Source organism: Dermacentor albipictus, chromosome 1 (genome assembly GCF_038994185.2).
Source record: "Dermacentor albipictus isolate Rhodes 1998 colony chromosome 1, USDA_Dalb.pri_finalv2, whole genome shotgun sequence".
NCBI lineage: Eukaryota > Metazoa > Arthropoda > Arachnida > Ixodida > Ixodidae > Dermacentor > Dermacentor albipictus.
This window is the reverse complement of record NC_091821.1, coordinates 79,137,671-79,149,921: the sequence shown is the minus strand read 5'-3', so window position 1 is coordinate 79,149,921 and position 12,251 is coordinate 79,137,671. Positions and strand designations below refer to the sequence as shown.

At 47.1% G+C, this 12,251-nt stretch overlaps 1 protein-coding gene across 1 annotated transcript in view; it reads left to right on the top strand.

Moving 5' to 3' along the window:
- The first annotated feature begins 8,634 nt into the window (after positions 1-8,634).
- The window catches only part of LOC135915082 (carboxypeptidase D-like), an 85,082-nt gene continuing 81,465 nt past the window's right edge, over positions 8,635-12,251 (top strand). The window contains exon 1 of the mRNA XM_065448063.1: positions 8,635-9,130. Within this exon, the coding sequence (XP_065304135.1) occupies positions 8,668-9,130 (463 nt within the window). The 5' untranslated portion in view covers positions 8,635-8,667. The remainder of the gene's footprint in view (positions 9,131-12,251) is intronic.

Sequence of the window (12,251 nt, the reverse complement as noted above, 5' to 3'; positions counted from 1 at the left end):
TCCGCAGTAATGTGATGCATACGGTATAGAACTGCTGAACAAAATCCATCGCGGCAGAAGCAGCGCGGCACCAACATTCAATATGTCAAGGCTGAAGCACTGTACCAACAATGGCTACCTTGACTGCTGTACAGCGGATCGCGCTTTTCCGGGCGTGACCAGAGACCGAAAAAAATTAAATTGAAGAAAAATGAATAATTTCGAGCTGCTGCTCGCCGCAAAATCGGAGCGACCGTTCGGGGAACGCCACTTCGTGGCTACCATCAACCGTCTTTCCCCTCTAAATGAATACCGTTACATTTCAGAGGAGATCCCGTGGTCGGCGACGTCGCGTTCGAGTTCCGGGCCTTGCCAACCTCCTCATCAGGCTGTGCCATAATAATAATAATATTTGGGGTTTTACGTGCCAAAACCACTTTCTCATTATGAGGCACGCCGTACTGGAGGACTCCGGAAATTTTGACCACTTGGGGTTCTTTAACGTGCACCTAAATCTAAGCACACGGGTGTTTTCGCATTTCGCCCCCATCGAAATGCGGCCGCCGTGGCCGGGATTCGATCCCGCGACCTCGTGCTCAGCAGCCCAACACCATAGCCACTGAGCAACCACGGCGGGTAGGCTGTGCCATGGCGGCCGAATACAAAGCGAAGCTTGAAAGGGCTCAACCCACTACGGGGGACAGACCATAAACCGGGCGGCAGTAGAAATAATTAAGATATATTAACAGTTAAATCGATGAATAATCCTAGTAAATGAGATTAATTAGCTGAACCCTTATGATTCTTAGGGAATATAATAAATGATTAATAAATGATTTAAGAAATGATGTTAAATGATTAACGAACAGGCAGTCCGCGACGACGTCGACGTTGTGGCCTCAAAACATGGCTCACGAGGGGGATTTGCCACGCGAGGAGATAAAAATGCAGCAAGAAAGAAAGGATGACTGAAGAATGAAACGATAAAAAAGAAAACACTATGGTGACATGACATTTTGATTTGGCGTACTGCTATACTCAAAGAAAAAGAAAAAGTTAACCATATGACCGGATGGATGGATGGATGGATGGATGGATGGATGGATGGATGGATGGATGGATGGATGGATGGATGGATGGATGGATGGATGTTATGAGCGTCCCCTTTAGAACGGGGCGGTGGGTTGCGCCACCAAGCTCTTGCTATTATACTGCCTAATGTCCTATACCTAGGTTAAAAAAGAACAAGAAAAAGAAAGAAGAAAAGAAAACCACGATGAACTCCCACAACCAATTTTTCTGACCCCCTAATGTGAACTTTTTTTGTACGTCTCCGTTTTTTGTCGTTTCCCTACTTTTCTTCCAACAAACTTCCAATCGCCTCTTACTAATCTCTATTGCGGACATGCTTACTTCCCCCCCCCCCCCCAGCTTTCGCTGAACCCAAGGGCTTCAAGGAGGCTAGTAGTGCCTAAATTGACCGCTGGGTGGACGTCTTCACATTCTAATAAAACATGCTCCATAGTTTCCCTAGCTTTACCGCAGCAAGCACATGCTTCTTGTTCCTTACTATATATCGCTTTATAGGTGCGTGTTCTAAGGCTTCCCGATCTCGCTTCGAAAAGTAATGAGCTTCCCTTTGAGTTATCATAAATTGTTTTTTTTCCTGATTTCGTTTTTTCCTCTTAAGTAGTTACTCATGGCCGGTTTATTTTCCACTGCCGCCACCCATGAGATTATTTCAGCCTCTCTGACTTTCCGCTTGACGTTCTTTGTTTTTTATGATGCTCACCCTACAGGCCGCATACTTGCTTGTCAGCTTCCTGGTTCTTTTCCTCCACAGTGAATCAATGTTTTTCCTGTACAGGTGCCTCAACACTCTCCCAGCCCATTTACTTTCTTCCCTATTCCTCAGTCGCTCTTCATAATAAATTTTACTCTGAGCTTTCCTCACTTCAAAACTTGTCCAGCCCATATGACCCTGCACAGCTTCATTTGTAGTCTTCCCGTGAGCGCCCAATGTGAGCCGTCCCACTGACCTTTCGTTGCCATCGAGTCCTGACTGTACCCCTTATTTCAAGCAAACAACCACATTTCCAAAAGTAAGTCCTGGAACCATTACACCTTTCCACATACCCCGGAGCACCTCGTACCTATTGTATTCCCATAGCGCTCTGTGATTCATTATGGCTGCATTTCTTTTCCCCTTTACTGTTATTGTTCTTACCTGTGTTTCCATATATCTATCGCCTCCGTTTATCCATATACCGAGCTATTTAAATTCTGTTACCCGAGGTATTTCTTGGCCCTGCATTGCCACTGTTTGTACACTGTTTTCATTGAATACCATAACACCTGATTTTCTAACACTAAATTTCAAACCTAAATTCTTGCCTTCCTGTCCATAGATATTAGCCAGACGTTGCAAATTACTTTGCTTGTTATCTAGCAACACAATGTCGTCTGCATAAAATAAACCTGGAAGCCGCTGCTCTACTACTGTACCCGCCTGTTTGTATGAGAGATTAAACCCGATATTACTTCCTTCTAGCACCCTCTCCATCATCACCATGTATATCATAAACAGCAGTGGGGATAAAGGACACCCCTGCCTCAGTCCCTTGTTGATATCAACTTTCTCTTCGCTCCTCATCCCTTCCCATTCAATGCAAACGTTATTTTCTAAGTAAACCTCTCTCAAAAGCTGCAGACAATCGTCACCTAAGCCTTCCCCTTCCAAAATATCCCACAAAATGTTGCGGTCTACGTTGGTCATACGCTCCTACGGTCATACGCTCCTGTAATGTTTAAAAAGGCCACATATAACGGTCTGCTTTCTACTTTTGATGTTTCAATACATTGAGTAAGAATAAATAAGTTATCATCCAGACGCCCACCTATTCTGAAGCCATTCTGAAGTTCTCCCAAAATGCCATTATTCTGTGCCCATGGTTGCAGCTTTAATTTGATTGCCTGCATTGCTAGCCTGTATATTACCGATGTAATGGTCAACGGTCTATACGAGTGAATTCTATCTTTCTCCGCCTTACCTTTATAAATTAAATTCATTCTACTTGGCCGCCAACTGTCTGGTATTCGTCTATCTTTTAAAGTTTTTTCCACTGCATTCACCAGAGCTTCCTTACTTTTTGGTCCTAGTTCATTAATCAGCCTAACGGGAACCTCGTCTAGCCCTGTGGCTGTGCGCTTAGGAATTTTCTCTTCAGCTTTCTTCCAGTTGAAATTTGTCGACAAGCCCTAGAAGGCGACACTTTGCTTAAGCATTCATAAACTTATGGATAGCCACTGTAATCGACCCGTGGCTGGCGCCCAGCTCACATGCGGCAAAGGACAATAAATTTGAGTGCTATAAAGTTAAACCTAGGTGAGTTGGCGGAAATTCGAGGAACATTCTATGGAGTGGGAATTAAGCGACGACAGGAAAGAAATAGATCAATCGTTCCAGGTCTTTTTAAAAAATTATGCAGATCCAACGCAGATGTTGGAATCTATTGGAAACGAAGAGGCTGATTTAATGCTATAACACTAAATCAGGCGAATGCGCAGTGTGACACATATATGCAGCGATATCACAAGGACGAAGGCGATGTGTGTTGCTTGGCGAGGGAAGAATGTTGATGACAGGTATATGTATACACATACATACAGACAAATCTGCGTACATTTGAGCATTATGTGCCTTTTTTTTTGTTACAGCTGTATATACCCATTCCAGAGAGAGAGAGAGAGAGAGAGGTTGTTGTTCAGCAGATTTATGAGAAGGCGGCATCAGTCCAGGCCACCTCTGTGAGCATACTTGATGGCGGTTAAGATGTGCGCTGCCATGCACCCTTGCTCCTGGAGTACGGCCACCGCCGTCGTCAGCCACCCGTCCACCTTCACGCGAGGTCTCACAGAAGACGCCACTTCCTGCACACACTGCGGTGACCGCCCGAACAACTGTCATATCCTGTGGATAGGTCACCCTCCTATACACTATTTATCCCACCTCCCTATCGCTACACCCCATTCTGAAGGTCTGGCTAATAATGGGCATATGCCCAATATCTACATCAAAAGAACCATTGAATATAATGCGATATTCCATTAAAGTATCCGCCTGCTTTAGAGATACCTATAAGCCGATATTATAGGCATTTTGTACTACGAACCCTGCCCGCACACTATGGGAAACATTGGATTCTCGCCATCATCGTGTGCAATAAATAGACCAACGTTCGTGCGCAGGACGCACGTTGGAACACTTCGTTGGCCGCACGTGCTCAGTTTGCTGCGGTGTTCTAACATACACATAGGGTGTTCGCCACATAACATGGCCCTACAAACAAGCATGTGTCACCGCAACTGGTTAAATCGAATATCTTGACATGTTCCCGACGCCTGCACCACTATCGAATGCGTTGTAGACGAGCACTACAAAGAGAACGCGGCAATGTGGAGAGGCTTCACTGACTGCAGCAGCTGCAACGTTATTGTATCTTACGTTATTCCGAATTAAATTAGACCACACTTCACAAAAAAAGAAAGAACGAAAAGGAAGCAAGCGAGTGCTGTATATGCTGTGACGTACTGGTATATTGATTCCGCACGGTCGTCCAACGTGGCCGAAGTGTGGCCTCGCAAGCGCGCCTAGACCATAAGGTCATACTATAAGGTCAACTTGGCTCAAGAAAAGTCCTTGGCTCAAGAAATGTGACTGCTGTCGCCTATACACGGCTTTAGGCGAATGACGCTCAGTTTATTACGACGGGTGGGTACTTATGAGTGCGCAAAACACAACTATAGCCATCTGTACATGCGCTGCACCGATCTTTTTTACGTATACTGAGTGACTAGTAAATTAAAGCTGGTGCGCTAAACTGTTACAATTAGTGTGAAATACGGACAAACGGTCTGCATGACTGTGCAGCGGCCGAGTTAACAGATGAAGTAAGCGCACTGAATGCCGTACTGATAGTTGCAAACTTATGTACTAACTTACCGCGGAACTGTCCACATAAGACGCACTGCTGGTGCAGCGCGGCACACAGGTGCGAGTCGGCATGTCGTATTTCAGTGAAGGAACGGTGGAAAAACAGTACAAAACATACAAGCACGTGGTGCGGCAGGCGAGCGGTTACTGCAGAGTGCCTTGTCTAACCTTCTCAATGGAGGCCGAAAACCAGCCTCAGCCTGGATACATCACAGGATTATCGGCTTTATGAGAGTTCTTTATCTGTATACAGTGCTCAGCGATTGAAACACGATACTCGGAGTGCATGGCTAACAGTGCTTGTTTTGCGCCAATAACCTAGGCACTGGGAACACCGAGCTGTGACAACACCGAGCTGTGACGTACTGTGACTGCATTTGGTCCCACAGCAATGCTCACCGGTAGCGCAAGCAAGCCGCGGAAGCCACGCGCTCCAAGCATCACGTTTCAGTCGCTGAGCACAGCACATGCTTTATGTAGGAATTAAGTTTTACTGCGCAGAAAAGATCTGCGCCCACTGACAACACTTCGTCTGTCTCATATTGGGCTAATATTCGAATATAGGGCTAATATATAGGCCCATTTACTGAGGCTCGCATCCGGTACACATATACTATAACCTTCTTAGTATATTCACATATATGTCCGCCGAGATACCGACTGACCCAGCAGCAGCCACGCCAAACCGGGAGGGAAATAGACAAAAAATAATTTCGTTCTGGGGTTTAACGTCCCGAGACTACACAGTGTGCTGCTCTTACGAGGGACCCCTTAGTGGAGGGCTCCGGATTTATCTTGACCCCCTGAGTTTCTCTAACATGCGTCCAGTGTACCCGGTACACGAGCGTACTTGGATTCCACCTCCATCGGAATACGCCTGGAATCGAAGCCGCGGTTGGAAAAAAATGATATAAAAATAAAAAACCTGTACTAACAAAAAAAAAAATGTCACCGTTCTGTCCGAAAGGCGAAACATTGATTGCGATAGCAAATTATTAGACAGCTACACAAAGTAAGGATAGTAGTTTTATCGACCTTATAAACATTCGTTTACTAAGTAAATTAACAAGCATGCTGTCACGCGCGCGTAGGCAAACATGAACGCATCTCACTCGATGGCCGCGGACGCACGTTGTTACAACGCTAAGGAAGGGCGGCCGCAGCAGCGAGTGAATTGCCCTTCGTGCTGCCTCTCGCTTCAGCGTGAACTAAGCGCGAAGAACACAGCGCACACGAAGCCACCAGCCCTCGATGCACCTAGACCCCGTACCCACCTCAGATGGGTTTTAAAGGGACACTAAAGACAATTACTAAGTCGACGTGGACGGTTAAACTACCATTCCAGAAACCTCGCAGCGCTTGGCCAAGAAAAAGCTTAGTTTAGGGGGAAGTTATGTCTGAAGGGTCCGCATACCATTAGCGCAATTCAAATCGCTGGGCCTGGGCGGGGAGTGGCGACGTTGCATACGGCATCGCCACCCTTTAGTGCCGTCAGTGGGTAAACGGCGACCGACAGACGGCGCTACGGTTTTCTGGGCAAAACGCAAACGCGCGGCCATGGAGAAACCACGGGTCAAGACAGAGCGTTGGATTCGCCGCTGCAGCTGCTCTTAGTCAAGTGCCGGCATCAGGTGGACGTCACATTCTCTGCTACTTGCAGTTTGTGTGTTTCGCGAAGTAGCGAAATGAGTGCAGCACTGCGCGATAACGAAATTACTGAAACGCGAAAGCGCGGGCGGCGTAGAGTGGGGAAAACGAAACTTTTCGACCGCCCGCGTCGTTGTCAATGGTAACGTCAATGAGTGTTTTTTTCTAAATATGATATAGAACTGGACAAGTAGCTTTCATCCTATAACGCAATACAATGATATCTTTGTTACGAGTGATTTAGTACTAGTGACAGAATTATAATGAGGAGTGCCTTCGTCGTCGAGCTAGTACTTCAATGTCTCGGGGGAGTGCATAATAGTGTCTTGCATTTACCTCAGTTTCTCGATTCGTAAAGCTCTGTTCGAGTTAATAATGACGCCTTAGACGTTCTCGAGCACTAATCACTTTAGCTTATTATTTGCCCTTCGCAGCCGCGCTCAGCCGTGCCATACACAGCTGCCGCCGGAGTAGAACGCCCCTCCCCCGCCCCCCTGCTGCGTTGCGCGCGATGGAATACAGAGCGCTTCCTCCTTGGGGCGCGCTAAATCGAGCCACCACCCTTCTAATCTAACACTCGCACGCTTCCACTCGCACCCACGACGTACGGCGCCCGGTCGCGATATTAACGCACTTGGACATTCTGCGGAGCATCACGGCGATGACGACGACAGAAATGAGGTTTGAGTCTCCAATATAATTGCTATCGCAATAAAACAGATTAGTACCATAGATAATTATGAACACAAACCGAAAAAAATAAAGAAAAAGAAGGAAAGGTAGAAAATTAGACTCGGAACTCGGCAGCGGAAGCTTGATAAGGCCATCTCGCATTGTACCGAAAGGCATTTGCCCATAATCCCCCAAAATTGCTGGCATAGAAAGTCATCGGAAAACGGCAGAGGCAACGGCTCGGCTAGTCCGCTTCATAATTAAAGTCCATTAAACTGCGCGCCTATAATAAAGGGAAATATTCGCAGAAAATTTTAATGAAAATCGGGATGTTGAAATGAAAGGCGACCCACTTGAAACTCAAATCCTGCAAGCTTTTCGATATATAAACGTCGAAAACATGCACATCATTGGTGACTTCTTAACAGAGGTTAAATGCGAACTAACTAGGATCATCGTTAACAATTATTACCTTAGACTGCTGAGTAGCTAACTTTATGGTGGCCAAGACAATTGTCAGAATGGGAGAAAGATCGTGGTGTAATAAAGCAGATATCAAAATACCAGTTAAGCTATGTAGCTATATTCTGCCTTCTCTAAAGTTTCATTTGCGTCTGGGAAAGGGTGATGTGGAAATTAAACGTAGTAATCAGAGCACGGAACCCGCGCAGGCAGAGTCCTTGCGTGGTCTGGAAGTACGTCGTGAAAAATCAAATCAGCATTAGTTGAACTGGAAGAAATTGCATACTCATACAGTAATTGCACGTTACGCTCAACTAACGTGAGACCGTACAAAAATAACGTCGAGTCATATGAAGAGAAAATAATACACCCACGCCCTGTCAGACGATGAAGAGGATCTGCGCACCCCGTTACACGCATCCTCTGTTTCTTCTCTTTTTTCCACACATGGAGAGGGCCTGTATTTTACCCGCACTTGTAAGCACCTCACTCAGTGCATATGGGCGAGAGACGTGTTTTCCTTTGGGCAGACTATCTAAAGCACGTTTTCCCGACTGCTCCCGGAGAAAGAAGGGATACGACCACTGCGGCGCATGCGCACGCGGGACACCTTCTGTTCAGTGCCCACCCGCCGTGCACGACCTTCAGTCCCTTTCACGGGGGGTTCGCGCTCCACGAGAGGAAGAAGACGCAACCGAGGGGCAGCACCCCCGCATCCCTCTTTTCTGCTCTAAAGATGGCGAGTGTGGGCCGCCGATCGTTGCGCGTGACGTCACGAGCGTCAATTGTACGTCATACGTGACGAACCCGGCGCTGCCGTGGAAACGAAGCTGGAGCCCAAAACGGGGGAGCTGCAAACACAGAGGAGGAGAGGAGCCCGAAGCTCGGCGGCCAGCCCCGCAACGGCGCAGGCTATGCAGGCGCCGGGCTCGGAGGCTAAGCTGGGGCTGACGCTGGCCGCTGCCGCCGACGCCCCCACTCTGCGTGTGTGCCGCGCCGTCTGCTGCAGCTCGCGCAGTGTCGCGAGAGCCGCTGGTGCGTGCATGGTCGGCCTCTCAGAACCGAGGCAGCAGCGCCGGCTCCGATGGCCGGCGCCGCGGACTGCCTGTCCGCTGTTGCTGCTGCTGACGGCTCTCGCGCTGACCTCGCCTGTCGAGAACCTGCCGCAGCGGAGCAACGGAGAAGAGGAGCGCTCGGAGGAGTACCATGACTTCGTGTTCAAGCACCACGACAACATCGAATTGGCCGACGAGCTGCGTCGCGTGTCGCGGGCCTGCCCGGACATCACCAACCTCTACGAGTTGGGTCACCGCAGCGTGCTGCGACAGCCCCTGTGGGTGCTCGAGATGACCGACAGGCCGGGCGTCCACGAGCTGTGTAAGTCCACGGGCGCTCACTCCTGGGGGCACATCTCGCGCTGGTCCTCTGGAGGTCCCGCGAACTGGGTGCCTAGGGTGGCGGCGTAATGAAATTCGACAGTGGAACAGCAGTTCACCGAGATTCATGCTACTATATCGCGGATAATACTTGACCTGCAGTGGCTTATCTTAAATTATGTCGCATAGCCTCACCATAACGAATGTCCTCTCAGCATAGTATAAATGCATCTTGAAACTTGGCACGGCGAGGAAGAATGGGAACATTCAGGTCGGCGCGCCAACTTTGTGTTCGTATTTAGCGTGTCAGGCACGCAAACTATCAGCACGTCGAATGAAACTTGGTACCTTGAAGCTGTCAACGAAGACGAAGGTCCTTTGAATATTTGTTTGATTGACTCAGCTTTTCTTTCAGTCACAATATTGTGTACTACGAATATAAAGCAGAGTCAACCCCAAGTTTTTACCGTTATCTATATATCATCCCTGATTTTTCGAGTATCAAAAGCATGCGCGAACCTTAAGTCTATGCTTCACCGAACAGCATATGTTACAATGCGAATGTGGTATATATACTATAGCTGATGAAGATGCGAAACCTCTTTTTTTTTTAATTCTGCATTTCACGCTTAATGTGTGGTTATATCGCAATAAAAATGAGCGAATTAATCACAGCAATCGTAGAACGATATCTATTGGCGGGAGCAAATATACAAGTGCGGTCATCGACTTCTTTTTTTTTTTCTCACCAGCTGGCGCAGAACAGTCGTGGGGACATAAAATCTGCCAGGATCAGCCAAATTTCCACTCTTTCTCCGTCTATGACGCTTATACCACTTTCGTCGGTGGTGAAGAGACGTGATGGCGCCATTAACTGCACTAGTGAATATACGTATGAATTTAAGCGATTTGCGGGATTACGGAACGAACGCGGAGAGTATACGCAGGCTATGCGTATACTCTCTGCTACTCTCTCGCAGGCTATGCGTACTTAAAGTAGGCTATGCGTCGCCGTTTTTTCGTCAGAGACGTACCGTACACTTGATCGCACGTGCAGCTTATCGACTCTGCTCTCTATTCTTGGCGTCATCGAATCCTCATCGTGAATGACGTAGACCCACCGCGGTGACTCAGTGGCTATGGCGACCAACTGCTGAGCATCAGGTCTCACGGGTTCCATTCCGAATAGCGGCGACTGCACTGTACAGTGGGAGCGGAGACCGACAACGCTCCAGCACTGAGGTGTGCGTCACACACTCACACCACGGGTGGTTATAAAGATTGAATCACTTTGGGACATGAAATTATCATCAAATAATTGCACCATGCTTCACCTTGCAAATAGTGTGTTGTAACATATATAACACACTATATATATATATATATATATATATATATATATATATATATATATATATATATATATATATATATATATATATATATATATATATATATATATATATATATATATATATATATATACTACCTACATATATAACACACATATAAACTACCGTTAAGGCGAGTACTAATTTACTATAGTGCAGCGTCAATTCAGTGTAGCCATACAACCCACTGTTGGGTGGGAATTAGCGACCACTATTAAAGCCCATTAACCACCATCGGTGTGCAGCACCATCTGGGATTCCACAGAAGGGTCAAACAAAGTGTGCTGCTGTCATGGGCATCGCTCTTTTCTTCTTCTTTATTTTTTGCCAGCCTGCGGTATAGGGTATACAATCCACCGTTTTGTTCATTTTATATATATATCTCTTGCGACCCCTTCTACATGTTCGTATGCCGTTTTCGTGGAGAAATCAAGCGATTTGCACCTCGTGGTGGCAGTTTCTCGCCCTGTTTTCCCTCTTTTTCCCTATTTGCTATTTCTATAATTAAGCTGATAAGTAAAAATAATAGTAGTAATAATAATCATAAGTGGCAAATAGGGTTATGACCAACAAGCCATTGGTCAGTAAAGACAGTTTTTTCTTCAATCTCTCCTTAAAGAAAGTTGCTTGGGAACCTTTCTTTAAGGAAGGCATATTGTTCCTTTCGTCTTTCTTGACTGTCTTTTTCTTAGCTTACTCTCCTGTCCATAAGTGGCGCGGACACCTTTTCATCTGTCTTTTAACGCAGTTTGACGGAGTGAAATTGCTCTGGGCGACAGCAAGGTGAGCTTAACATGCCGTAGGGTGGCATCTGGAAAACCAACTATACACAGCGTTCGAATTCCGAGCTTCCCTAAGCGACTCTGCCAACGAATAACCGACAACGCTTTTTCTAGCCGCCGCTGCGACTGGCCACCCAGCATCTGAGTGCCGCGCGTCGTATTTTCTGGATGGCCGCGGACAGTTCGCGCGCGTAACAATAGCCTCGCGAACTCGCGACGACCCGTCTGCGAGACCGGCCGCGCGACGCGGCCGAGCATCGATCGACGTCCCGGTCGCCCTCCTCAGTTTGGCACACACTGGGCGCGCTCGCGTGGGCGCGGGAGCTCACGCGTGGCGTATGCACGCAGGGTCAAGCACATCTGTGCGGAACGCGGCAGGCTCGTCTTGTGCGGCTGCTTATGAATACTGCACGAGAAGAAACGGCGCAGAGAACGGAGTATGTACTCCGTCGCGTGCGAAGCTTCAATGCTTGTCACTGCGAGAAAAAATCGATTCAGAGCGCATGTTGCATACCGCGCACGCGTATCCGGAGAAAAGAAAGAAAGAAGACGGGGCACATACTTCGTGCAGCGTTGTTGGCGGACACGCGGTCTTCTTTCACGTTCCAAGACGAACACAGCGGGCGAAATTCTGCGCGCCGCATACGAAATTCGCACCGTCTTGAAAAAAAAATAAAAGAACTACTTGCCAACGGTATTCGTTCGTAACCATATGGCAGCGTTCAAATAGACGTCACCCTCTAGTATATACGCATCTTAATGCTTTGTTACGTTTTCACGACAAACGACGTTGATCGCTGCGCTCACGTATCTCTTCTGCTAAGTACCGAATTTAAAATGTAAAATAACTATCACATTTTCCTTCTGTCTTTTTCTTCTTTTCATAAACACAAACTATCACATTTTCCTTCTGTCTTTTTCTTCTTTTCATAAACACAAAAGTGTTATT